Source organism: Rhopilema esculentum, chromosome 1 (genome assembly GCF_057945365.1).
Source record: "Rhopilema esculentum isolate cy_ngs chromosome 1, ASM5794536v1, whole genome shotgun sequence".
NCBI lineage: Eukaryota > Metazoa > Cnidaria > Scyphozoa > Rhizostomeae > Rhizostomatidae > Rhopilema > Rhopilema esculentum.
Window position 1 is genome coordinate 697,110 of NC_142815.1, and position 27,047 is coordinate 724,156.

Genomic DNA, 27,047 nt, shown 5'->3' on the forward strand with positions numbered 1-27,047 from the left:
AAGCGGTTTTTCCTCCTGATGGAAATTGCTTGGCGGAAAATAAGGGACGGAGCGTGGGAGAGACGAGACAAGATGGCCGCCGTAAGTTCACAAATGAAAATAAAGCTTCTGTTGTTGGTTCTGCTGCGGAGAAGATTAAGAAGAAATGAAGAAAAATACAAGAAAAAAATGTGGGTCAGAAAAATTTACCAAGACCGTCACTTGAAGGGTGAATTTCACTTGTTAGTGAATGAGTTAAGATTATTTGATCATGAGCTTTTCTTTGCTTGTTTTGGCATGTCACCATCTACCTTTGAAAAACTATTATCTTGGGTTGCTCCACACATAATAAGACAGACAACAAGGTTTCTTGAGCCAGTACATCCAAATGAGCGCCTTGCTGTGACTTTACGGTACTTAGCTACGGGTGATGCCAAGTCAACAATAGCCTTAAGCCATCGAATTAGCCCTACTACAGTTGGAAGGATTGTTGAAGAGACTTGTAAAGTAGTGTGGTTGGTGCTTCTGGAAAGGAATTTTCTATCAGTTCCAAATAGTCAAGCTGCATGGAAAACAATTGCCAAAACTTTCAATGAAAAATGGAATTTTCCACATTGCTTAGGGGCAATAGATGGGAAGCATGTTGTAATGCAAGCCCCTTCACGAAGTGGCTCTGAGTTTTACAATTACAAAAGAACACATAGCATCGTTCTTTTGGCGACCTGTGATGCTAGTTATAAGTTTGTCTTGGTTGATGTAGGTGATGCTGGGAGACAAAGCGATGGTGGGGTGTACACAAACAGCAAACTTGGCTTTGCAATTGAAAATCAAAAATTGAATCTCCCCCCACCGGAAGTGATACATGGAACTCAAAAAGTGTTCCCATTTGTATTTGTTGCTGATGAAGCATTTTCATTGAAGCAGCATATGCTAGAGCCATACTCTTGCCATTGCCTTGATGAACATAAGCGTGTTTTCAATTACAGGCTATCAAGAGCAAGGCGAGTCATAGAAAATACCTTTGGAATCCCGGCTTCAAGATTTAGGATTTTCCGTCGACCTATAATTGGAAAGGTTGACACTGTCATTGCTATAACAAAAGCCATTGTGGCTTTGCACAACTTTTTGATGTCATTGGATGAGACTGACAGATGCATATACTGTCCTTCAAATTTTGTAGATAGGGATCAAGACGTTGGAATGTGGAGAGAAGAGGCCCAGTCTTGTGAAGGCTTAATAGAGATCCAAAGTCAAGGTTCCAATAACTATTCAAAGGAAGCTAAAATAGTTAGAGATGACTTCAAAGATTATTTTTGCAAAGAGGGCACCCTTAGTTGACAATAGCAAACAGTCAGATCAACTGCTAATAGATTTGATGAAGAATAAACTGGATAATCTCAAACATTTTATTGAAATATTTTCAAAATAACCATAAATATGCTTGCAAAATAAAGTTGTGAAGCAAAGGCCTTAGTTGTCTTCCATTCTGACCTTGAGAACATCTCTGTATACTTTTGGCACAAAATGTGAACAGAACAGTATTATTATAGCAAATACCATAAATTCTCTACTAAGCCCCCCAGGGGCCTTATTGATTTCAAGCACTCTAAAGGGGGCTTATTAAAGAGGGAAGCCTAAAAGAGAGAGGGGGCTAAATATATTTCTCAAATATCAAAAATTCTCAGTAGTGCAGTTTATTGAAAACTGTTGTCTATTGAGTGTGATCAGGCTTACTACAACTACTTTCTTCTACAACTACTTTCTTCTACAACTACTTTCTTCAAGCTAATTTATGACACTATTCAATGCTTTTGGGGGATGAGGCTTAATAGAGTGAGGGGCTTCTAAATTTTTTGCTTCTAAAAGGGGGGCTAATAGGAGAGAGGGGGCTTAACTGAGAGGGGATTTAAAAGAGAATTTATAGTAAGTAAAATTAGTCAAAAGATAACAATCAGTTTATGATACAAATCAATTTGGTGTTTCAAAGCTTTAGTCTGAAAACTCAATATTATGTAGCAATTGCTGGATTTCCATTTTGGCTTCACTGTTCTTCTTTGGAGGTAGTCTCTTCAGGGTGGCAACACAGCTCCTGCAGAAGAGGGAATCAGCATCTTCATTAATGGATGTCTCGGTATTTTTTTTCTCATTTTGTGACATATCCGTGATAGTTGATAATAACATGGCATCAACTGCCAATCCCAAATCTTGTCTTGCCTTTTTCCTCTTCCCATTTGGAATTTCTAAATTTTTCCTTTTTACAGGCTCTTCCTTTGATAATAAATGTGTGCTTGGACAAACATCTCTGTCTGTTAATTCTGAACAGGTTGGTTCGGTTGGTTCAAGTGAAACATTGCTCTCTGTCTGACGACTAGAAACCTTGTCATGCATGAATGAAAGCTGATCAAAATATTTACATTTTGGCAACTTTGCGTGTGAAGCTCCAGATCTTGTTTCCTTGTTTCTTTTGTCCAGACATCGTTTCAAATTATCTTTTAGATACTTTAACTGTGTCTTGAGAAAATCAACTAGAGAAAAAATGTCAAGTTTAATTCAAGGTTTATTTTTTTCAAAAATTAACCCTTTCCTAGTAGTTTAAAGCAAATCTTCAAAGAAATAAAGAATTTTTTGATTGTGGATTCTCACACAACATTGCAGAACAGTAATAGGCAAACCCCAAATAGTATAGGTGTTCCTGGGATGCTCCTGGAGAAATCCAGATGCTCTTGGAGGAAAAATATTGGTGACAGGCTGACTACTGAAACAAAGCAACTCCATCCTTACCATTTTTACCAAATTTCTCCGATAGAACCATCCAGGAATTTTGCTTCGTGTCCTTTTCGTGATAGCTTCTCAGTGAAGTATTCCACAAGCATGGGAAGTTCTTAAGTTCTTCGATGAAAATTTCCACATCAAATTCCCCAGTAACTGTCCTAGGCAACTCATCAGACAGAGGTTCTTGTTGCAAGTATGTGGCTTGTTGAGATGACATTGCATCCGACGACGAAGGCCCAGGTGACCCTTGTGATGCTTGAGCTTTTATCATTGTTGCAATAACAGATTGCAGATCTAGGGGAACCAAGCTTCCATCCATTGTTAACACAATTTCCACTCGGTCCGCCCAAAAAGTAGAACTTAATTCTACTTTTCAGCGTGCTCGAAATCTCCACTTGATTTGGACTAAGCTTACCAATGCGCATGTCCGATGAGCGTGCGAAGCGGACCGCTCGCAGTTTTCCGCCTAGTGGAAAACAACCTTTATGATTTCCAGATGCTGCTTCTTAGAGAAGCTGCCCCGTACAAAGTGGAATGGAACCCCGGCAGCCAAACGACAACGGTTTACCATCGCATTTCCCCCTTGAATTTCTCGTTTTTATGACAGTTTTAAAATAATTCCCCGCAAAAAGTGGTACAATATGATGTACATTCCACAGACAAAAAAAACCATTCTCGCGTTTGTCTATTCGAGTGTAATTGAAAGAAATCACCACGGTTTACCATTTTCCATTTAAGAACAGGAACAGGTAAGATTCATATTTTTCAAAAATGATAAACCGTGAACATTTTTGGCTTTTTCTCAAAAAGTATCTGTCCAGTTTCTTAGAAAGTTATGAGTCTTGTGGTACGTTGTAATGTACCTCCTTTGGGAAAACTACCCAAATATACCTGCAACCTGTTATTTTTTATAAGCTTTTTTAAAATGGTAAACCGTGATGGTAAACCGTGGCCAAGAGCATTTTTCCAATCCAATTAAACTCTATCACTTTTTATTACGTAAGCAATGGACGTTATCCAGAACTTTGAACAACAATACTAATTAGTCAGTTATAAAGGGCTTTTTGAAATTTTTTCCTGATAAACAATAAGCAATAAATTCAGATGAACTGCTAGTATGAGTATTTTAAAATAATCTTCAAACACGCAGCTTAGGGAGGAGCTGTCAACCACTACAGAGAAACAAATCCATAGAGAACAAAAGCAATTTCAAAGTTGCAGTTCAAATTTCATGATACACAAGTTAGAAACTTTCATACAAAAAAACACTTTTGAGTTTTTTTGAATTAGTATTTAGTTCTATATCCATCATTTATGGCTAGAGTGCTCAAACGATCATGCATGCTTCGAATAGTTCTATCTATAACAGTTGCATCAAAGTCACTAAGTGTCTGCAAAACAAAGTCTGAAAGTCCTCTTTCACGATTTTTCCTCTCAACGCCTCCTGTCGCAAATTACATTTTATAATATTGAATAAATTCTCAATAGGATTCAAGTCCGGTGATCTTACTGGTATCTCAACAAGTTGAGCACCCACTTCTTATAAAGCATCTCGTGCCAATTCGCTCCTTTGACTGGGGTCATTGTCCATAACAAATAACAGTTTTTCCGTCTTTTTCATTGCTGCACATTCTCTGAGAGTGCTGTCCAATGTTTCATGCACAAATTTTGCGAACCACTGGGCGTTCATCTTCTCGTACTCCTCCGCAACAACAACCCATGCTGAATAGGAAACACCAACCAAAAAATGTAGGGTACGCCCTCCAGGCAAGTTCTTTGATCCTTTACTTGTAAACACAAGGCCCCCTTTTTTTTGTTCTCCACACTTGTCCCCTTGGGCACAAAGCATCGTTATACGGATTTTGTTTGTGATGGAATGAAACTCTGTCCAGATACATCAGAATATCGTCTGTCCAAAAATTTCTGTCATGTTTCTTTAAAGCATCCCTGGCATACGATACTCTCTTCTTCCTATCCTTCGCTGACAGTATACTCAAAGCTGCCTTCTTATGTTGTGATGTTTCGCTATGTCTTTGTAGAGATGTTTTTGAACAAGACACAGATTTTTGGCAAAATTTGCATGAGGCATCGCTGATTCCAGGTCTAGGGCACCTAGCCACCAGGCTTTGAATGTAGAATCTGAAAGCCATTCATTGCATACTTCTGTGTGTACGTCTTTTTAGAAAGAGCTACTTTTTTCTTGGGCGAAGTTAAACATTCGTCATCAGAAGAAACTGTTGCCATCTTTCAAGAAAACACTCAGGAACAGACTAGATATTTGCAATGAAAAATTTAATAGCACTACCAGAACAGAAATAACTTTAGAATAATGACTGAACTTCAGAAAGCTTGTGGCACTTCCCCACCAAAATATATTGGTATTGGTTGCCTAAATCATTAGCAAATAGATTAGTTGGGTGTTAGATGTGTTTTCCGGCTTATCATGCATGCAGCTGTTTTGCGGTTGACCATTTGTAAATAATGGCAGTTGTGACTTTCCAGTTATGTGACAAAAAACAGGGCCAGCGGAAGCAAATCTCAACTGAATCCAGCTGGAATTTAATTGTGCTGTAGCCTCCATGAGGCATTTGGTGTAGTAGCACAGTGACATTCTTGAACTTCACCAACCTCTTCCTTGATTTCAATTTCAAGCCTTGGATCATTGCATTATTATAAAAAACGTTAATTCATTGTTGTTATAATTTTCATTCAGTAGAGTTTCAGTTTCATATAATAAAATTCCACTACTAACAATTTATAGTCATAAATATAGAAACGAAAAACTAAACTACAAAGATAATGTTACAGAAAATTAATACAATGATACGGAGAATTAATAAAATGATACAATGATACAGAGAATTAATACAATACAATAAACAAATTAATACAAAAAGGAGCTAGATAAATTTCATTCAAATATATTTTCAGTATTAAAGTTTGTACATACATTGCAAAAAAGTGGTGCGGCTGTAGCAGGCCACCCTAAAAAAACCAAAATTATGCATATTAAGCAAATTTATGCCTCTAAGGAATTTTACAAAAATCTATGGATATTTTGGTGATATTCTAATGATTTTTTTATGAAGCGAAGTGAGAGCCCTGGATCATTCGTTATTGGCAGCAAAATCACCATCTTGCTATAAGGAGATAACAACAAGTGGGATACTGGTACTGCCAAGCCAAAGAACACTGAGAGATTATAAAAACTTTATTTGACCCAAAAGGGGCTTGCAGGAGAATGTGGTTCAAGAACTAATAGCGTTAACAGACAGGTACTTTTAAGTGCAACGACATGTTCTTTTGCTATTTGATGAAATGAAAATCATGTCAAATCTTCACAGGTGAATTGATCTATTTTTGATCTACTAATTGATCTATTTTTTCATGCCTTTATATTATGAAAATCACGCCATCCATCAGTTTAGAGTCAGCCGCCAAAAAATAACAATGAAAGAATATTATAATGTTTAACTAGTTTTTATTTCTAATGTTTCAGTTACATGTCTACACAAAGAGAATTTTAAAATTTACGCAGAAATCAATTGCATATCCTATCTATATTCTCTGAGCTTCAGTAGAACATACAATATATATAAATGAGGTTTTACAAGAAGAACATATTTTTAAATACATTGGACCATAGTATGACTGGAGTCATCAACAAGAAAATAAGATCAGTCACAGTTCACATAATATTAATAAAAGAATGCGATTTTTTACAAATTTACAAAACATTGTTGAATTGTTATGGTTTATAATATGGAAAAAACAACAGCAACTTTAAATAAACTTATATAACAAGAGTAAAAACATACCATTTTTCTCTGCCTATAATTTTCCCTAATGCATGCATTACTCTGCCCATAAGCTAAGATTTTCTAAACACATCATTGCTGATTTCAAGCCATGGCTACAGGAGTACTTTTCAGATCGAAACAAAGAGTTAACACAAGAATAGGACTGTACCTGTTCTTTTCTTAATAGATAAATATTTTGTTTTTCTTATCGAGTTTCTAATGTAATGTTCTTTTTGTTCATTTTTCACCAAAGAGTTAATAGTTTCTCACTGAACTTTTTTTGATCTGCGAATAATCCCCCCTATGGATAAGCACCCCACAGATCGGCCTGCCAAAAAAAGCCTTATTAACACAGATAAGCCCTGGCCTTGTAGGCAGAGAAAGATGGTATGTACGTTGAAGTTGTCTTAAATAACAAGTGGTGATTGTTATTAGCAAATCAGTCCAATTTTACCTTTTTAGTCAATTTCTGTGGAGGATCTACTGATGACTTTGCAAAGTGCTTTTGATTTCAGCTGTTTTAGTTTTATTTTTTGTTTCTGTATTATGTCCTTTACAAAAGAAAATGAGCGAACTTTTACATACAAATTTGTGATATTGTAAAAAACATCTCTTGCTAATTTACTGTCAATTACAAGGTCAGAGTCAGATAGCCAGGCATTGTATGCTGCAACAACTTCTGCATCATGAGTGGATGTTGATATGACACTAGCAATAGGAATGCTTTTCAAATCAGTTGATGAAGTGCCCTCTCTGAAGTAGTGTTGAGTTCTTCCAAAAATGATCTCACTATTTTTTGTGATTGTTCATAGACCAACACAATTTAAGGATGTAGTCAACTTCTGTTCCATAGCAAAAGGGTCTTCTAATTTTCCAGACTTAAGTACTGACAGTGATTGCTCAGTTTCTAATGACTTCTTTGCAATTGCATGCTTGTTGTAAAGCTTTGGAAGCACATAACCTTCAATGTACTGTAATCCAGGTTTTCTTTATCAGACAGTTAGGTCGAGGGAATACATGTATGACTCTCAAGTTATTTCTCTTCAGCACTACATGCAAGTATGCTGTCAGCAACCTTAGTTGATAGTAGGGTAGCAGCCCTCCTTGATAATCCTTCAAAATGCTTCATAGCATGCAAAACAATATTTGAGTAAAGGCAGCATATAATCTCTCAGCGTTTCCAGAGTCGACTAAACAGTTAAATAGGTTCTGAATTTCAGAGAATTCTGATGTTATGTTGCAGTTGAAGGACTTGATTTCTTCTCTTATTAGCTGTGGATACATTTTGCAGTCGCACAATTTTAATTTGGCTTTCTCAACAATCCTTCAATAAGTTTCGGCTGTTAAATAGCTTTGTCGTTTTCTTTGGTCTTCCTTTTTGATAACTTTGTGCTTTACAGTTCTGTGGCGTTTCAGTCCACTCTTGCTCTTGCATTCCTTGTGACATTGTTGACATTTAATCCTTTTGAGTTGCAAACAAGAAGAACCTGTCATTGGTGCAAACAAGAAGTTAGTTAGAGTTAGCCTTCGTTTAAATAAGGATAAAAACCAAGTACAATCAATAAAATTGATAAATGATAATAAAGTTGCTGCTTAAGTTCTGCTTGTATTTCATGCTTAATCGAAAAAAACGGTTTCAAGCAAGAGCTAAAACAAATCAGAATTGATCTGGTGATCTTTTTCTCACTTAGGCCGAAACATTGAACTTTTATCACTAAAATTGCCAAACTTTCAGCAGACTTAAACACATACTTCATCGATAGCTTCTTCAAAATGTTCATCGATCTCTTCATCTTCATCTAGCATTTCTAAGATTCCGTCGAAATCGTCTCCAAACAAAAATAAATCATCCATGTCAGCCATGTTTGCCTTTGTTGTTTTGGACTTGAGATTGACGCCTGCACGGTGATGGTATGTATGGCTCAACCTCAAAAGCAAAACTATAAGTCGCTCTTTTGAAGTTCACCGGCTTTCCAAACAAGTCCCCCTCTACCAACTATTATGATTGCCAGTGGAACCCCTGAAATACCTTTGTTTAGTCTTTCTTCACAATTTGAAAAAATTGTATTCTTCTTGCGCAAGGCTTTAACTAACTACACTTTTCAATGATTTAATTTTGTTTTTTTCGACAACGCGACTTTTGGTTGGAGCATTTTAACTTTTCCTTTGGTAAGTTAATGCGACTCTTGCATTAATTACATGAAAAGAGTAAAATTGTTAAACAACGATGATATTTGAAGAAATAAGAGCTCAGTTCAAAATACACTAACTTAAACAGTTCAATATATACATGTTTGCATCATTATGAAAATCTCTTTACATTGTTTTATAACTTTTTTATTTTGTGCTCCTCTCACAGAAGATATTATTTGGTATATCGTAAAATGTATCGGTTATATTGTCAGCATCAAGTCTAACCTTTCTAAGACATTTTGGGAATTGTTTACATCTTGTCCGTACTAAATCATTTTTCAATATTGCCTTTCTACCAACACGCTGAATACTTGATTCTTTGAAATGGTCTGAACAGATCCTTGAGTATTGACTTGGACTCCAGTCTTGAGTCTTGACGATGCATGTTTGCTAGCCAAACAGATCTTTTTGGGTAATCAGATAGGAACCTTAAAGTAATTTGAAAGTAATGTGAACAAACTAGGTGCTCTAAGTAACACTGATAAAAAACGATCGGTACCTTGATTCAAAAGTAATAATTTTGTAAATTTATCAATAGTTATGAATAACAAAGTCAGTAAAATGTGTCTTTATATCATTATTTTAGGGCAAGGTTAGATATCAGACCGGTTTACAGTGCGAGCTTTCTCTTCCAATAGTTTGCTGAAATAAGTTTGTGGTGTTGATTGGTTTCAGGTAATGCAGTTTTTCTAATTAACAATTTTTCTTTTTCCAATATTATTCCCTTGGAAATAAAACAATCCAAAACAAAACAAAAATTTGTGAAAGCCTTGAATAAATGGATTCAAAACTAATTTTGTCACCTAGAAACTAATTTATAAGTGATTTCTAGGTTACTATGGTGTCTAGGTTTATAAGTGATTATAAGCGATGACTAATTTAAAACTGCCAGTTCTCAATTTATAAGCATTTGAATTTGATATTGAGTTTTGGCATCCTTTTTTTCTTTTATTTATTTTTGTTTTTATTTTGCATAGTTTAGTTCTTCATTGTTTTTCTTTTTATTAATTTGTATTTGTTAACCTTAACCTTTATCCAAAAATTGTGCCTTAATGTTGAAATTTTTCTCTAGTTCATGGTATTCAATTTAATTTATGCATGCAATATAATAGGGCAAATAACTTGATAGCTCATCTGAGTTCTTTTTATTTGCCCTAGGCTTTATCAATTATAAGGATGTTTAATCATGTAGCCTGTAATTAAAAGCTTTAGTATATTATAATTGAATTGAAAAAAAATTATTATAATCCTAGAGCTTCGTTTCCAGTTTATACCATCATTACCAACTAGGAGCTATGATGGTGACACCAATAATGCAAGCTTAGTTTCTTTTAATATATGTGTATATGTGCCGCCCAATTTATCTTTGGCTTGTTTTGCTCTTGATACACAATACTGTCTTGTCTGTGTTGTGAGGGGGCCGAGAGTTAGGGACATTTTTTTATTTCCATTACTTTATTTTTGAATTATTACACATTAATTGCTATTGAAAAACTTAATTTTGCAATAATAGCCCCTTTAGCCTCCTCACTTCACATGGGCTTTTTTAATATCTACATCTAAAGCTTGGTTCCCACTAGGCGACTAAGTGCGTTCAACTCTGAGTGTTCAAGTTTAACGCCAAGTGGGAATGCTATGGGCGTTTAACTTGGAGGAGATGCAATTGAACGCTCAAAAGAGTTAAACGCTAAGATCAAAAAATTTTGAAAGCATAGTATACTGAAAGCATAGAACACCTACAATGCAAAGGAATTGCAAAATTTGTGCCACGAAAATGCAAGGGAACTTAAGTTGCGAACCTGTTTCTCTTGCGATACTTGATCGGATAATTATGGCCTTTACATAATTTTCAAGAGAGGGTTACAACATTTTACAATTGCATAATTCATAAGTGATAAAAGAGCAAAAATGATAATTATCTTAGTGTGATGCTCTGTGAATGAAGTAATTTGATTTTGAAAGTCATCTTAGTCTTTAGCACGCAGCAACTCTTGCAATTTTGTCTCAATTTCCAAATCTGGAATTTCTTCTACCTTAGGGCGAATCTCGGGACCATTCAGCAAACGTGACACATTGCAAGGCATCATGTAGCGTGGTCCTGCACAGCCAAGCAACAATGCCAGTGCAAATAGTGCCCAGATCGATAAAACTCTCCATTTCTTACTTTCTCAACATCATTGATTAAGCCTTATGTTTGCCCATCACCTGTGCACAGAATGTGCTTCTTAGCATCTTCAAGTACCAATGTAAAATACTCTTTGAAAGGTCCTTCTGTATCCACAGCAGCTTTGCCAACAAACTAGACCTTAAATTGCTTGGCATCGTCCGCAAACAGGCGTTTCACCTTTTGGGTCGTATCCAGCCACAGAATGATCATATATGGATCTGCTGTTGAAACACAGACTGCTAATCTTTTGCCACGCTTAGGTTTAAGCTTCTGCTCATACTAGTGCCAATACATCAGGCCAACTGAAATAACCACCATTTCGATGTGCTTCTTGGGAGGCTGCTTCTTAGTTACACGGGCTTTCCATGTGTTTTTCTTTATCCCCCTATATTGCTCAAACGACTTTATCTCTCTAATAGACTGGAGGCAGTCAGCTTTGGGAATTCAGTAACACATTCATCAGCCTAGCAGTATCTTTGACATAATTGGTATGACATATTTGGAAAGTATGACATAACTGGAGTTTTTACAACAGTAGACAATGCCATCATACAGACAAATGGACTAAATCTACAGGGTCTGCAATTAAGCCCAGCCTTTGCCTTTATGCACTGTTCAAAGCTCTTAATTTCCTTATTGAAATGATTTTGTGCTTCAAACGTTATGCATTTTGCAAACAAGGAAGGAAAGATTTGCGAAGATTCTTACTCATTAAAAAGATCAGTGACTTGAGAAATTGTTGAATAAAAGTGGGAATGAAGAATAGCTCAGCTGATGTCAATGCCCTCAAAATAATATAGAGTTTATTTCTAAGCCGTATCTGCAATCAGAGAGCTTCCCTCTTTTTCCTTCATTTCTCGTTTTTCTGACATTTTTTGTACTCTTTGCATAATTATTTGTTCTTTGATGCCAAGCACTTATCTCTTTGCACCTTTTAGATTTCCTTGCAATTTCTAGGAACTTATTTCTTTTCTCCTATGATAATTTCTCCCTCTAATCCCCCTGTCTTGTTAGCTTTGAACATAATAAAGCTTTCAATTGCAAAATCACTTGCTTTTGGTTTTTAACTTTATTCGGTTGTCTGGCATTCCAAAATATCTTTCTGATTTAACATAACTTTTCTCTACATTCTTTGTTTCTTTACTAAAAGCTTATTCTCTCTCTTTATCCTAAAATTCACCAGACAAATTCAGATGCATCTGACCCCAACAAAATAAATTTATCATATAACCCTTGGTAAAAAACATTCATATCTAAAATATGTCTATCTTTTAAAATTGCTCTCCAGAGTGGTCCAGTTATTAATTTATCTATGATACCTAAAGCTCTGCATGCTGTTAGAAAGGATGTAAGATCTTATTTAATTGCTGTGAGAAACGTGTTTTCTTTCCCACAATGCTAAAAAAATCTTCAAATGTCCTCCTAAAAAATAAGTTCCAGTAGCATTGTGGAATAAAATATTGAATTGATTACAATATTTGCTCTCCAGAGCGGTCCAGTTATTAATTTATCTATGATTCCTAGAGCTCTGCATGCTAATAGAAAGTAAGTAACTTCAAGATCGTATTTAATTGCTGTGAGAAGCTTGTTCTCTTTCCCATAATGCTAAAAAAAATCTTCAAATGTCCTCCTAAAAAATAAGTTCCAGTAGCATTGTGAAATAAAATATTGAATCAATTACCAAAAGATGGTGCCAAAGGAATTCAATTAAGATTTCTTTCTTGCTCTAAAAAGGTTTTAAAATTGATCATCTGTCCAGACCTCTCGCATCCTCTCTCTTGCAATGATTTACAAACAGTTTGGATCAACCTGTATGTCCTTGATTCACCTTTGCTGTACCCCCAGGTTGCCAAACAACTAATTTTCTTGTCCTTTCAACACAAAGAATTCCAGATTTTGCAACAAGCCACTGCTTGAACTGCTAGTGCTACAAACTAGTGTAACCCACACAAAAACTCGTTCACTCCACTTAACTTTGCTTTTTCCACATTAGTCAGAGACTCCCAACCCTCAACAACAAAATATCTTTCTGATTTAACATTACTTTTCTCTACATTCTTTGTTTCTTTGCTAAAAGCTTATTCTTTCTCTTTATCCTAAAATTCCCCTATATGATTCCCCAGTAACCTCTTTGTCACAGCTGCAAATCCACAAAAAAATATTTCTAAACATTGCTTTGTCGTCTGCTCATGTTCTTCATCTCTAGGCAAAAAAAGATGTTCAAATACACAATCTTTGTTGACCAAAATGTCATCTCCAAATAATTTCATATCACCAGACAAATTCAGATGCATCTGACCCCAACAAAATAAATTTATCATATAACCCTTGGTAAAAAACATTCATATCTAAAATATGTCTATCTTTTAAAATTGCTCTCCAGAGTGGTCCAGTTATTAATTTATCTATGATACCTAAAGCTCTGCATGCTGTTAGAAAGGATGTAACTTCAAGATCTTATTTAATTGCTGTGAGAAACTTGTTTTCTTTCCCATAATGCTAAAAAAATCTTCAAATGTCCTCCTAAAAAATAAGTTCCAGTAGCATTGTGGAATAAAATATTGAATTGATTACAATATTTGCTCTCCAGAGCGGTCCAGTTATTAATTTATCTATGATTCCTAGAGCTCTGCATGCTAATAGAAAGTAAGTAACTTCAAGATCGTATTTAATTGATGTGAGAAGCTTGTTCTCTTTCCCATAATGCTAAAAAAAATCTTCAAATGTCCTCCTAAAAAATAAGTTCCAGTAGCATTGTGAAATAAAATATTGAATCAATTACCAAAAGATGGTGCCAAAGGAATTCTATTAAGATTTCTTTCTTGCTCTAAAAAGGTTTTAAAATTGATCATCTGTCCAGACCTCTCGCATCCTCTCTCTTGCACTGATTTACAAACAGTTTGGATCAACCTGTATGTCCTTGATTCACCTTTGCTGTACCCCCAGGTTGCCAAACAACTAATTTTCTTGTCCTTTCAACACAAAGAATTCCAGATTTTGCAACAAGCCACTGCTTGAACTGCTAGTGCTACAAACTAGTGTAACCCACACAAAAACTCGTTCACTCCACTTAACTTTGCTTTTTCCACATTAGTCAGAGACTCCCAACCCTCAACAACACTTGGCAAAATATCTTTTCTGAAACAAGTAAACAAATTATCAAACTTTGTTTGAACAGCACAATGATCTGACATCACATCCTTAATACTTTTAATAATTTTCTTAATCCAACCATCAACAACAAGACCAAAATTCCCAACATCGAATTAGTCAGAGACTCCCAACCCTCAACAACACTTGGCAAAACATCTTTCCTGAAACATAGAAACAAACATCAAACAAACATCACCAAGTACATCTTGCAAAACTTTTATCTGTGTAGCAGAATCTTCACTTGCAATTTCCCTCAGGCCAGTTATTAAACATACTCCATCATATTTGAAAATATCATACGTTATAAATGACCTGCCTTTCCTTTAAGTTCCATCAGAAAGCAAAATCCTGTTCTCTGTGCTCCAGTTTTCTTTTAATTCATCAAAAACATGAAGCTGTGCCAATGCCCTTGCCTCATAATAACATCTTCAACATTATTTGTGCTAACACCTAAACAAAGCAGGTCTTCATACAGCATACGAATCTCATCAACATATTTCCCATTTTAGAAAAAAAATCTTATCTCCCTTCAAAAGAATATTTATTCTTTCCTCAATTTCCAACTTCTCATTCTCTAGTTCAGTTATTCTTTCTTTCAAATCATCAGTCTTTGAATTAAATATATTGGTGCTACTTTCAATAGATTTATTTCTTAATTGTGTTTTGTAATGAGTTTTAATTTTTTTGTGCACATAATTTTTCATGGATGGCTTTGTTTAGATTCTCTATTAGTTTGTCTATCTCCTGGTTCTTCTCTGCAAGCTCTTCATCTCTGTCAAGTAACTCTGTGGATAAATCTACAAGCACATCTTCTTTCTCCTCTTTTAATTTATTATGCATCTGGCATATTCTTTTTATCTTCTGATTAACATTCTTTGCATATAATGTACCAATTTTCCCAACAAGATCTTTTAACACCCCCTCCCTAGCCTTCATATCATTGACAGCATCATTGAACTCCATCTTAAATTTTCTCAGCCTTCTGCAAGTATTCTTCCATATTTCTCCTCATTCAATCTATCAATTAACTAACCCATTCTAACTTCACTTTCATCTAACCTTTCTAATAAAATTGTAATCATCTTTGTTTTCTCTTTAACATTAATGTGCTGAGAATCTGACACACCTGAAACTAACTCATGCTTTCTTTTCTCATATCTATTAACTGGTTTAATAAAAAATCATTAAGAAAAATGTTTACATCTGGCCTTTGTTGGTGCTATTTGGGGTCAGTAACTCTTTTCTTCACTTTTAAAACTGCTGTGCGAAGACTTTCCTCAAAAATTATTTCATTATCATCACAACAAAATATACAAACCCAATCTTTGAAGTTAATCCAAGACGCATTAAGTTTAACCTTGGCGTCCTTAGGCAAAACAACATTTCCCTTGCACAAAGAGTCTAAAAAATTCAAGCTGATACCCCTGCTTTTCAAAACAAAGCAATCAGAGGTTTTGCCTGCATCAGCAATCTTATAAATGGGCTAATATATTTTGGAAAAATTTTTCTTAACTTTTCCAAGTGTACTGAAAATACTCCTTTTAAGATTGCCTGGTTTTTTTATTACCTTTACAACCATCTTCTAAAAGGGTAGAGCTTGCGAGTTAGATTGACAAAATGCATTTCAGATGTTTGTGACAGCAACTAAAGTATTCAAGGCAAAAATTTTATATTCAGATAAATTTTTAGTCCACACCCTCCCAACAAGGCTTGCCTTGCGACAACCCTGATTCTTCCTTCCTCGAATCATGCTCAGACAAAAAGCCTCTGGAACCTTTGTTAAAACATGTACACATTTGTCCGAATATGATGGTTACTCAACTTCTAAGGCTCTCAATCCATGATGGGGACTAGTGTCATAAAGTTTGGGCCTCCTCGTAACATGTTTCTCATTGAAAACAACATCTACATTTAGAAGCTAATTGATATGTTCCCTTTTATTGAGGTTGGTTAGAGATCTCTGTTCCAGGATATTGAAATCTATGACATAGTTATTTTTACTCGAAGAAAAACAAGCTATTACTTTTTTGGCAGGTTCTTCCAAGTAGTTCTTCAAGTACAAAAACTTATCAATCTTTGAAATATCGTCTTTTTCATTAACAGCAGTCTTGTAAATATCTTGTAAATAAAACTCCTACCTGCGAATAATTTGCTGTGGGTGGCCAGTATTTTATATCTATCTGTATCTCAAGCTGCTTCAAGTTTGATTTATGGTCCAAATTATCCTTAATTTGCCTGATAACCTATGTTGCAAAAGCTTTACGCCTTCCTCCAATATTTCTTTTCTACCCCAATTCATCCATTATTCATTCAGTAGAACACAAATACATGCAGGATCGATGGACCAGGTTTTTTGACCTGTCAGGATTTATCCTTGCTGATTCTTTTGAACTTTTTGTTTAGGAGAGGACACCAAAGAAGCATTCATCTCTGCTTTTCACAGATCATTTATCAACATATCAGCTAAGTCTGCAAAGTCACTGCCAGTTGCACCCACACAAATAAACCCTTTACGATCTATATATACTATAGTTAATGCAAAATAAACTACCAATGACAATGCTGCATTCAATTTACGTCAAATGGCTCAAGCTTCAGTGTAATTGTTATAAACAATAAGGAAATAAGGTAAACAGAAAAACTGAGTCAGAAAGTCACAAGATACTGCTAAGTCCTAATTGCACTAATCTAATAACCTCATTTGACTATGTAATGAAAAATTCGTTAAACCCGGACATATACATGGAACAAATGGATGATAAAGTCGTCATATTGTTGTTATAATGAACAAAACATTCAAAACCTATATGGTAGACCTTTATGTTTCAATGTTATAAACATATATATCTATTAAAAAGAAGGATTTCAATGAACAGGGATGTGTCATCGGCAAATTTTATAAGGCTTTTCTAGTGTGAGAAGGGCGAGTGTCAAATTACGTCGGAAGAGCAAGCTTGGAATCTTCTGCTCAGTAGCCTTACAGAATGTGATATAGGCATTTGCGATGGTTCTGTCAATAAGGCCGAAAAAAGTTTTTTTCCACCAATTCATTTTTTTTCTGTTGATGCCTCAAATTGCACAGTAAAATCTGCCTTATGATTTCTACTCGTGTTATTGTTGTAACTGATGAATGCTTTTGGGCAACTAAAAATCTTTCTTGAGCTATTCTTTTGTTTGTGCATAACAATACTGTGTCCTGATACACATCTTTCTGAATCACCTCGCTTCAGAGCTTTGTCATGTTTAACAAGCCATTGTCATCACGTTTAACAAGCCATTGTCATCACGTTTAACAAGCCATTGTCATCAAGACCCCTTTGCAGCACAGCTGAATTTCTGATATCTAAAATAAATTTTGGCCTAAGCACCTAAGTGCATTCGACCAGCGGTAGTTGGTAGAAGTTCAATAGCGGATAGAAGCTAAACCAAAGAGAGAGCAGGGAAGGCCTAGTTGTGAAAAGGTTATAGAAAAAAAACAGGTGGTGTGTCAATGAAAACAAAGAAAATGAAAACATCATTAAATTATCTGATAAATTCTACATAAGAGGGCACAAAAATGAAAAATGGTTCACAATTGAGAAAAGAAAGATTTTTACCCAGAAGCAAGGGCCTTAATTTAGAAATTATAACTTTCATAATGTTAAGTGTGTGACAAGTTTGATCCTAAAACTAAACCGACTTAAAAATATTATAATATCCTGACCGGGCTGTAACCTTGGAATTTAATTGAAACAAGCGTTATATTCTTGAGGTTAAGATCTTGAAACTCAATTGGATATTTGATAAAGTTTCTGTTGAAATGAATTTCTGCAATGAAATGAATGCAAAATGCGGAAATGCGACTTAGATTGGCTTTTAGAACTGAGGTTTTCATTAAGGTAGCTAAATAGATTTCAGGGTTGCAATACATACTTACCTGGTGATCAAGTAATGAGAGAAGCAAATTAGGCATATTATCGCATGATAGAGAGGTTTTTTAAGACAAAAAGTAAGATGAATAAAGCGAAAACAAATTACAAAACTTTTGTAATTATGTTATTGCCATTGTGCTTTATGTCAATGTCTTCCAGCTCAAGCAGGCAAACTGTGATAGTTTCAATATCTCTCTCAATATCAAGGTTTTCTTTCGCTTTTTAGAGATCTTGAATTGGCTCGGAGACAAATATAACTGTTTGCCATTTTTTTCAAAGAGCAGCTGAATTAAGGCTTTGCGTTTTGAATTTCAGGCTCTCTTTGGGCCGTGTTGCGTGCATGCACAGACATGCCCCTGATGATTCCATGCAAGATTACTTTTCGCTTTGGGTTCATCTCGTTGATTATTGAGATAATTGCATCAATGGCTTGAAGTGAGACCCATCGTGAGCAGCAAAAAGTAGCAAGATCTTCTGTTAATGTGCATTTGCCATATAACACTTTCCCATTTGGATTTGATAACAACATTTCATCAAACGCTTTGACTACCATGTTGTCAGGAATGATGCAAGCTTGGGTCGGTGGTTGAGGTTCTTTCTGAAACCATTGCATTTCCTGCTCTACATCAGTCTTTACCTTCATAAGTTTATGGGCAGTAATCATGTTTCCAAGGTCCTTAATAGAGTAGCACTTTCCCCAAGCTTTTATTGCATTGTAACCATTAGCCTTGGATTCAAGGGTAGACATTGCAGCTTGACAATCAAACAGTGGGAACATACAATCAACATTTTCAAACTTATTAAAACCAGGGTTTTTGGACTTTGGTGTATATAACATCTGCAGCATGCCTTGTTGTTGGAAATTTGATGGCAGTGAGTTGCCCTCTTGTAATTGTGTCATGTCTACTCAAGTTATCCTAAAAGATAAACAAAGATCATCGCATTTTCCTAAATTTAGCAAGGATTTGGATAGCAAGAAATATTTCAACTCACAAAATAATTCCTGTAAGATTTGTCAGTTCTATGTTTAATAGACTGAGGAGAAATAGAAATAATCAAACATAACTAAATCTAACCAAATAAAATAAAGTGGTGACAAAGTCATATGATTTCTTTGCTAAAAACTAAACAGCCTTGTTATACAGATTTAGACACAGTATTGATCTTCACCATTTAGAAGTAAGCAGTAAGTAAAACTATTAAGCTGGAGGAAAATGAGTGATGCAGAGGTTCATACCCAGTTATCAATTTTATTTGGAAATAAACTGTTCTGCTAATGCTCGCAAAATCAATGTATCATTGAAAGAGAATTGAAAATTGAAAGAATCGAAAGTTTTTTGTTACTATTTCTGTTTTAGGCAAAGTACTATATCTTATCCTTAAGCTGTGCTTTTTTTGTTTTTTCCGTTGTGGAATGTACAAAACATCATGTTACTTACCTTTGACAACATTGTTCCTCACAAAGATGCTCCACAGTGTTCACATTGTTTTCTGCAAAAGGAAACAGAAGGATTATTAAAGTTTAATAGGTAATGATAGGAAAGAGGGAAATTTCGGCGATATCTTATGCTTTCTCTCTTCTGGGTCTTAATACTAGGCAGGTGGAAACACAGAATTTGTATGCATTTGACAATAGAGAGTTTCCGATTCAAGACGACTCAAGTGAGGACGGCTCATGGAGGTCTGGGTACTAACTGAGTTGAGGGGCCCTTATTCGCGTGTTCAATTTAAGTTACGAATGCGGAAGACGACTCAGAATAGGCGCCAAAATTGATTTTATATCGAAAATGGAGGAGGAAATGTTAGTTCTCATGCACGATGACGGCGAGATCGATGATGACGAATTCCTTGTTTTTCATGAGGCAAATAGACACGGAAACCTGCATGTTGGACTTCCATATTGGAAATATGAACGTTTTAATCTGGATGGGATGCGAGAGGACGAATGTGAGGTCGAGTTTCGGTTTAAGAAACAAGACATAGCCAGGCTCGCTGCTGCATTACACCTTCCAGATGTTTTTAAGTGCTCAAATGGAGTGGTAGTGGGGCCAGTAGAAGCACTATGTGTTTGCCTGAAACGTTTTGCGTACCCATGCAGATATGCAGACCTGATACCAAGGTTTGGAAGATCCGTGCCTCGACTTTGCATGATAACTAACCTTGTTGTTAATTTTTTATATGATTCATTTTCTGACCGGCTTCAAAACCTGAACCAGCCATGGCTTTCCCCACAACACCTGAAGATGTATGCACAGGCAATTCACAACAGAGGTGCTGCATTGGATAACTGCTGGGGATTCATTGATGGCACAGTAGGACCGATTTGTAGGCCCAAGGACAACCAGAGGGAAGTTTACAATGGACACAAACGGGTTCATGCCCTTAAGTTCCAGTCAGTTGTGACTCCCAATGGTCTCATTGCAAATCTTTTTGGTCCAGTTGAGGGAAGAAGACATGACAGTGGCATGTTAAATATGTCAGGCCTCTTGCATGATCTGGAACATCATTCATTTTCCCCAACTGGCCAAGCATTGTGTCTTTATGGTGACCCAGCTTATCCCCACAGAGTGCATCTCCAATGCCCATTTGCCAGAAGGGCTGACCTTACTCCAGAGGAAGAGGCATTTAACCAATCAATGAGTCAAGTTAGAATTTCTGTTGAGTGGGTATTTGGAGATATTGTGAATTACTTTAAATTCACAGATTTTAAAAAAGATCTTAAAATTGGTTTGAGCGCAGTTGGCAAGATCTACATGGTGTGTGCATTGCTACGCAACGGATTGACATGTTTATATGGCAACAACACCTCAAAATTTTTTGATGTCGATCCTCCAACTATCGAAGAGTATTTCCAGTAGGTTGTACCAATCAAAGATCTAAAAAACAGCTTTTGTAAAAGCTACCAAGAATTCTAAGTTTTCCTTTTCTTTCACACAGCACACGATTATCTGTTTTGTTTTTCTCTTTAAAGAAATCATGGAAAGGAAAATTTTTTGTAACTACCATAGGATGCATTCCTGCTGTAGAATATTTAAAAAGTAATGATCAAACCTTTTGGGTACCAAAGTATGTAAAAAAAACAAAAGCTTTAACAGATTCCAAAATTTTGTCATCATGAATATTTTTAACCATTAATACTTGACTTGATCGTTCCTAGGTTTCACTTAAAAATTTAAACATCAATCTCTTGACCACATGACAAAGAATTATAGAAATATTCACTTTCAAATCAAGGTCCTGGTTTTGTTTGCCTGTTTCTCAAACTTAAAGAATCTTTTGAAAAGACATGTAGCATAGTGTAAGTGAAAAGGCAAACAGGAAAATAAATTGTTAATCACAGGCAAGAAAAAAATATTTTTAAGGCAAAAAGTACCTGCTTTTTAAACTGAAATTGAAGATTAACTTATTTGAAACAACCAATTAAATAAATAGCACTGAATAGAGATAATCAAAACTTTCATAAGTGATGTTACTGTACCATATTTATACAAATCTGTGTTTTAGAGGGGCGGAGGGGTGGTGCTTATTTACAACTCTTTTGGATGGAGCACGAGAAGATACCCAAACATTTGTATTTGTACAGAGTTAAAATTTGAGATCAATTATCCAATATTTCTCTATGAAATGAGTTGGAAAAGAATTTAGAATAAAAAAATTCAACATAATTTTACCTTTTGACTTTTTTAATACAATTAAGCAAATATCAGCAAACAATATTACTTTTCAAATCTTTCTAATATTTTTAAAATAGTTAAATTTTGTTCCTCAATAATTGTCAATTTATTTTTTATGCACGCTATTTGAGCATTCATCATCTTTTGCCCTTCCTCATATACTTTAAACTTCTCTTCAAATTGTTCATGCTCCCTTGCCTTTAATTCTTGACTTTTCTCTTTCACCTCTATCTCCCTCACCCTCAACTCAAGTTCTCTCTTTCTCAACTCAGTTTCTTGGTCCAACTTTCTTTCCTTTATTTCAACTTTCTTTCTTTCCAAATTAACTTCACTCTCTCTCAGTTTCATGTTTGATTCACGTTTCTCTCTCAGGTACCCAACATACTCACTTGTCTCACCACCCTTTTTCCTCTTAGAACATTCTCTTGCCTTAGTTTCTGAGAGACTCTCCATAGCCCTTTTCCTCACAGCCTGTGCCATTTCCTTCTCTGCCCCTGTTGCCTGTCTCTTACCATCATCACACTTTGCTTGCTGCTGCTCTGCACTGTCTTTTCTTTCCAAAATATCCTCCATTGCTTCATCTAGCTCACTGGGTTCTGGTGCTACCCCACTAGCCGTCATTTCTTCGTTCATTCTTCTTCTAAACCCCCTTTTTCTTCGTTCATTCTCCTTCTAAACCCCCTTTCTAATTTTACAAATCTGTCCCTAACAGCTCTCTGATCAACACTGAACTTTGGCCTTTCTACTCCATTTAATGCATCTGCAATTTTGTCCCAGCATTTCCCCCTTTCCCTTGACCCATGCTTATTTTGATAAGGCTCCTCTGCCAGAATTTCACGGCAAAGTAGCACATCATGATCTTTAGTCCATGTCATTTTAGGCCTATTCAAAATAAGTTTATATCAACACATATACAGGAAAGTTTTGGCTGAGACCTTAAAGCCCATCCATTTCAGGAGAGACCAGGAAAAAATTTCAACTATTTCAGCAAGGTAAACTAACCACTTGTTCTACTCAAAACAACATAAAACAGATTTCAATTTAAATAAAGTTTATTCAAAATGTAAATTCAAAAATGCATCAAGTACAAAAGCAAGTAATTCCAGCAAGTTAACTTTTTACTTTAAGAGTACTTCAAGATACAAAGTTGGTGACCATTCAGATACTGATCATACATAGGCTTTCTCCTTGTATGTAGTGATAACTTCAACAAAACATCAGGAAATCTGGCAGGCTTTTGACCATTATTTTGCTGTCTCTCAACGGTAAATGCCACTTGATTTCGGTTTCAGGATAAGTAAGTTTCAATTAGGGCTGTCCAAACCTTCGGATATTCCTATTCGGTTATTCGGCTTAAAATTTAACGAATATTCGGTTATTCGGCGAATATGGGTGTGGCAAAATGGGTGTGGCAGGGTGGTGGTAAAAAACTGCAATCTGAAAATTTATTGTAATTTGTTGTGCTTAGCTGTGAATATAGCTAATCAGTCATTACTATTCGATAAGTTAGAACCATTAATTTTTTGTTTTCCTATTGATCTTTCCTGTGTTTTGTGCTGCAAAGCAATTTTTAAAACGATTTTTCGTCAAAAATAAATGTTTTCTTGAACCTTCTCTAGCATTAGTCACCCCTAATGGCCAGAAAGTCAATATCAAATTGACGAGAAACTATAGTCGTAAGTCTTCAAAAAGGGTCGTTTTCCAACATTTTGTGAAATGTAAAGCTTTCTAGCACGGGCTTCGACACAGGTTGGAAAGTGGAGAAAGGGGGGGGGGGCAAGAAAAAATTTAACACTCACAACAGAAGATTTTGTGAAAAGTTATATTTTTCTGCAAAATAGTGATAGGGACATAGCCCCCCGGCCACCCTTCGTCTGAGGCCCTGAAAAAGCCCCATGACCCCCACCTGCAACCCAGGCTCCACTCCCCCTGCCCCCTCCAATCTTGCTTTATTCGCTTTGTAATTATTTCTTGGGTTTGCGATTTTTGAAGAAGGCCCGTATCCATGAAACTTTCTCGAAGATTGAAGATAGGAAGTTGCCTTTCCCTTTTAGAGCAATCCTTGCTATTCGACCAGTCAATGCTATTCGATCAGTCACGGTTATTCGAATAGTCACAGCTATTCGATCAGTCACGGTTATTCGAATAGTCAACGCTATTCGATGAGTCACGGCTATTCAAACAACCATTGTGGACCTCCAACAGTGAGGTTATTCGCACTATTCGTCTCCAACCGAATAATCGTACTATTCGAACTATTCGTTTGTAACCGAATAATCGTACTATTCGAACTATTCGTTTGTAACCGAATATTCGCTTTGGACTTCAGCTAACCGAATAGTGAAACAGGTAACCGAATACCGATTATTCGACCTTCGGTGGACAGGCCTAGTTTCAATGCATTTGTTTAATAATGGAATGAATACAAACATGAGTGTTCTTTTGTGTGAATCTTCACAATTGGCGGCCATTTTGAACGATTGAAATGTATCCTGGAATAAAGATGTAAAAACAACGTTACTATATGTCTATTGTGGCACTGGAAATTTAGATATTTACCAACAATTCAACTTGAAAAACATATAATGCTCAGTGCCATTAGGATAGGCAGAGCTGAACACTCCGTGGTGTGTAGAAAAGAAAGGTTCTGAGCAAAAACTCAATAAATACACTCCAATTTTCACACCTAATGCGATCATCAGGTAACTGTCAATGAATTATCTAAGTTTATAACGATGTATTACAAAAGTGTTGAAGAAAACTCACCTTTTATTTCTGCGTCGAGCTCGCAACGTAAAAATCGAAAATTTGAGTCGTCCTCAGGAACAAGACGGCTCAAGCAAAGTGGGATTCCCCTTGACCGCGCTAGTTTCTAGATCCCTGTGAGCCGTCTTCGCTTCCCGCGTCGTGAATCAGAAACTCTCTAATGGCTTTTATTCTGCTTCTGTTTTTGATATTATTTTCCTTTCATTAATGTTTGCTCTTTCTTTTACCACTGATTTCTGAAATCTGATGTCTCAGATTTGTTTTTTGAATTGCACCTATATTATTGTGAGACAGTAAACACCATCTGCTCTGTCACATTCTATTCTCTACTTTTCTACAATCTTCTCTTCTGGTTCCTCATAACAATTTTCGTTTTATACATTTAACAATATCCATCGTACTAGGTAGGTTCCCCTTAGGTTTCTTTTGTTTTTATTGTTCTTTTATGGTGATTTAGGTTGATTTTATTGATGAAGCGAAAGCGAAACAACGTACGAAAGTGTTTTCTTTGATTCTATATAATATCATCGAAACATTTCACACAATTGACTTTTGAATCTATATTTAATGTTCATGCAACTTTACACTTGATTATCCAATGATTTGCAATCTCAATGATTTCAATGATCAATAATCATGTCAATGATTTCCATAACAATGTTTGAACAAAAGAGCCTCGATTCAGAGAGGTATTAGCCTCTTATTATGCTTGGGAGGTGAGCTACGGCTAATGGCCAGTTTCTATTACCCCTACCTAAACGTCCATACTTGCATAGCACGAATTGGCGGTACCCTGCTTTGCGAAAAAGGACTCATGTTGAAATCCATGTTTTCTGCTTGAATATCACAATGAGCTGTTATGTTTAGCTTTAGGACATCCTTGTCAAGGCATAACTTGCGGAACATATGATATGATGTCAAACAAACTTTCCTTCCACAGCATTAATTTTCCTCTTCTTTGCCCATATCGATACAAACACTGTAGTTCCATGTCTGGATGTAAAGATATATCATCGATGAATCTTTTTCAAAACATTGGAGTATGCCCTATTGGGGCATTGTGTAAAATATGTTGTTCTTTAGTTGTCATAAATATGTTGGCATAATTGGGAGGGAAGGGGCTACCCATTGCAGTGCCTTGAATTTGTTGATAAAATCTACCATTAAGGATAAAATATTTGTGTTTAAGTATGAATACCATCATTTGTTTGATGTAACTTGTATGCAATGGCGGTTTGTCCCCAAAATGGTTCCGGATGGCCTCGAGGCATGCCTCGATACCCTCGTCGTGGGGGATGTTGGTGTATAGAGATTTGACATCTAGTGTAACCACCCATGAGTTTGGTAGAATGCTAGTGTGTATTTCGAATATTTGTTGTAAAAAGTGAGTGGTGTCTTTTATATATGAGGCACTTCCTTCTACTATCCGTCTAAGATAGTGATCAAGGTATGACGAGAGTTTCTCCGTAGAGGAGCTGCAACCTGACAGTATAGGCCTCCCTGGGATGCCCTTCGTGTCAGGTTTAAGATATTCGAAAAGTGTTTCATCAATATGGTAGTTGTGGAGGAGATGTGTTAAAAAGTTGTTATCTCGGCGGATGTTTCAATTGTGTGATCTACTGGGTGTTCCTTGCAATAGTTTGCATTTTCATGTTGTTTTGTGGCCTCGCATAAATACATGTCTTTAGGCCATATTACAATTTTGCCTCCTTTGTCAGCCTTTTTTATTGAAATATTGTCTATTTGTTTTAGGCTACGAATGGCCACTTGCTTCTCTTTTGAAATATTTTGAGGGTTATAGTAGTTTTGTGTGTATAGGTTTAAAATGTCTGAGTGTATGTTTTCAAGATATGTGTAAATGTTGAAGTCTAAATTTCTGCTGCTTTACATCAGAGGCATATCACTTTTCTTAAAAAGTTTACAAGATTTTATAAAGCAATGAAAGAGGCGGGCGGCAAACATGACCTGACTATCATTCTTGATGACAGTGCCATGCTCAAGTGTCATGTCTACCACGGCTCCCTGATGTCTAAGCGCACTTTTCTTAGGAAAAAATCAAAATGTTGAGTTTATATCTAAATTTCTCCTGCTTTCTATGAGAGGCATATCACTTTTCTTAAAAAGTTTACAAGATTTTATAAAGCAATAAGATAGGCGGGCGGCAAACATGACCTGACTATCATTCTTGATGACAGTGCCATGCTCAAGCGCCATGTCTACCACGGCTCCATGAAGTCTAAGCGCACTTTTTCCTGGTTAAAAATCAAAATTTTGAGTTTATATCTAAATTTCTGCTGCTTTACATAAGAGGCATATCACTTTTCTTAAAAAGTTTATGAGATTTTATAAAGCAATAAGAGAGCCGGGCGGCAAACATGACCTGACTATCATTCTTGATGACAGTGCCATGCTCAAGCGCCATCTCTACCACAGCTCCCTGAAGTCTAAGCGCACTTTTTCCTGGTTAAAAATCAAAATTTTGAGTTTATATCTAAATTTCTGCTGCTTTACATAAGAGGCATATCACTTTTCTTAAAAAGTTTACGAGATTTTATAAAGCAATAAGAGAGCCGGGCGGCAAACATGACCTGACTATCACTCTTGATGACAGTGCCATGCTCAAGCGCCATGT

At 35.9% G+C, this 27,047-nt stretch overlaps 5 protein-coding genes and 1 pseudogene across 5 annotated transcripts; 1 reads left to right on the forward strand and 5 right to left on the reverse strand.

Moving 5' to 3' along the window:
• Window positions 1-1,968: 1,968 nt before the first annotated feature.
• On the reverse strand, window positions 1,969-2,523 carry LOC148960608 (uncharacterized; the record flags this gene model as incomplete). The annotated part of the gene is made up of 1 exon (XM_089116147.1): window positions 1,969-2,523. A coding segment is annotated over one exon (555 nt), but the record flags the coding sequence as incomplete, so codon positions are not given.
• A 208-nt stretch (window positions 2,524-2,731) lies between these two features.
• LOC148960609 (uncharacterized) lies at window positions 2,732-3,117 on the reverse strand. The gene has a single exon (XM_089113961.1). It carries the CDS (start codon window positions 3,068-3,070, stop codon window positions 2,732-2,734), a length of 339 nt encoding a protein of 112 aa, XP_088970087.1. The 5' UTR covers window positions 3,071-3,117.
• Window positions 3,118-7,914: 4,797 nt separating this feature from the next.
• LOC148960610 (uncharacterized) lies at window positions 7,915-8,414 on the reverse strand. The gene is made up of 2 exons (XM_089113992.1): window positions 8,304-8,414; window positions 7,915-8,038 (listed from the first exon to the last, which is right to left on the reverse strand). The coding sequence occupies exons 1-2, from the start codon at window positions 8,412-8,414 to the stop codon at window positions 7,964-7,966; spliced, it is 186 nt and encodes a 61-aa protein (XP_088970118.1). The 3' UTR covers window positions 7,915-7,963.
• A 4,768-nt stretch (window positions 8,415-13,182) lies between these two features.
• On the reverse strand, window positions 13,183-14,768 carry LOC148960611 (uncharacterized; annotated as a pseudogene).
• Window positions 14,769-19,762: 4,994 nt separating this feature from the next.
• LOC135693655 (uncharacterized) lies at window positions 19,763-21,114 on the forward strand. Its single transcript, XM_089113666.1, has one exon. It carries the CDS (start codon window positions 19,763-19,765, stop codon window positions 20,831-20,833), a length of 1,071 nt encoding a protein of 356 aa, XP_088969792.1. The 3' UTR covers window positions 20,834-21,114.
• Window positions 21,115-21,506: 392 nt separating this feature from the next.
• On the reverse strand, window positions 21,507-22,270 carry LOC135693713 (uncharacterized). Its single transcript, XM_089116156.1, has one exon. It carries the CDS (start codon window positions 22,268-22,270, stop codon window positions 21,692-21,694), a length of 579 nt encoding a protein of 192 aa, XP_088972282.1. The 3' UTR covers window positions 21,507-21,691.
• Window positions 22,271-27,047: the final 4,777 nt, after the last annotated feature.

What these genes read in the sequence shown, in the direction of transcription:
- LOC148960609 (XM_089113961.1), bottom strand. Translation starts at nt 3,070, where the DNA reads ATGGATGGAAGCTTGGTTCCCCTAGATCTGCAATCTGTTATTGCAACA.
- LOC148960610 (XM_089113992.1), bottom strand. Translation starts at nt 8,414, where the DNA reads ATGGCTGACATGGATGATTTATTTTTGTTTGGAGACGATTTCGACGGA. An exon ending in TTGAAGAAGCTATCGATGAA is followed by an intron (nt 8,039 to 8,303) that starts GTATGTGTTTAA and finishes CACCAATGACAG; the next exon opens with GTTCTTCTTGTTTGCAACTC.
- LOC135693655 (XM_089113666.1), top strand. Translation starts at nt 19,763, where the DNA reads ATGGAGGAGGAAATGTTAGTTCTCATGCACGATGACGGCGAGATCGAT.
- LOC135693713 (XM_089116156.1), bottom strand. Translation starts at nt 22,270, where the DNA reads ATGACGGCTAGTGGGGTAGCACCAGAACCCAGTGAGCTAGATGAAGCA.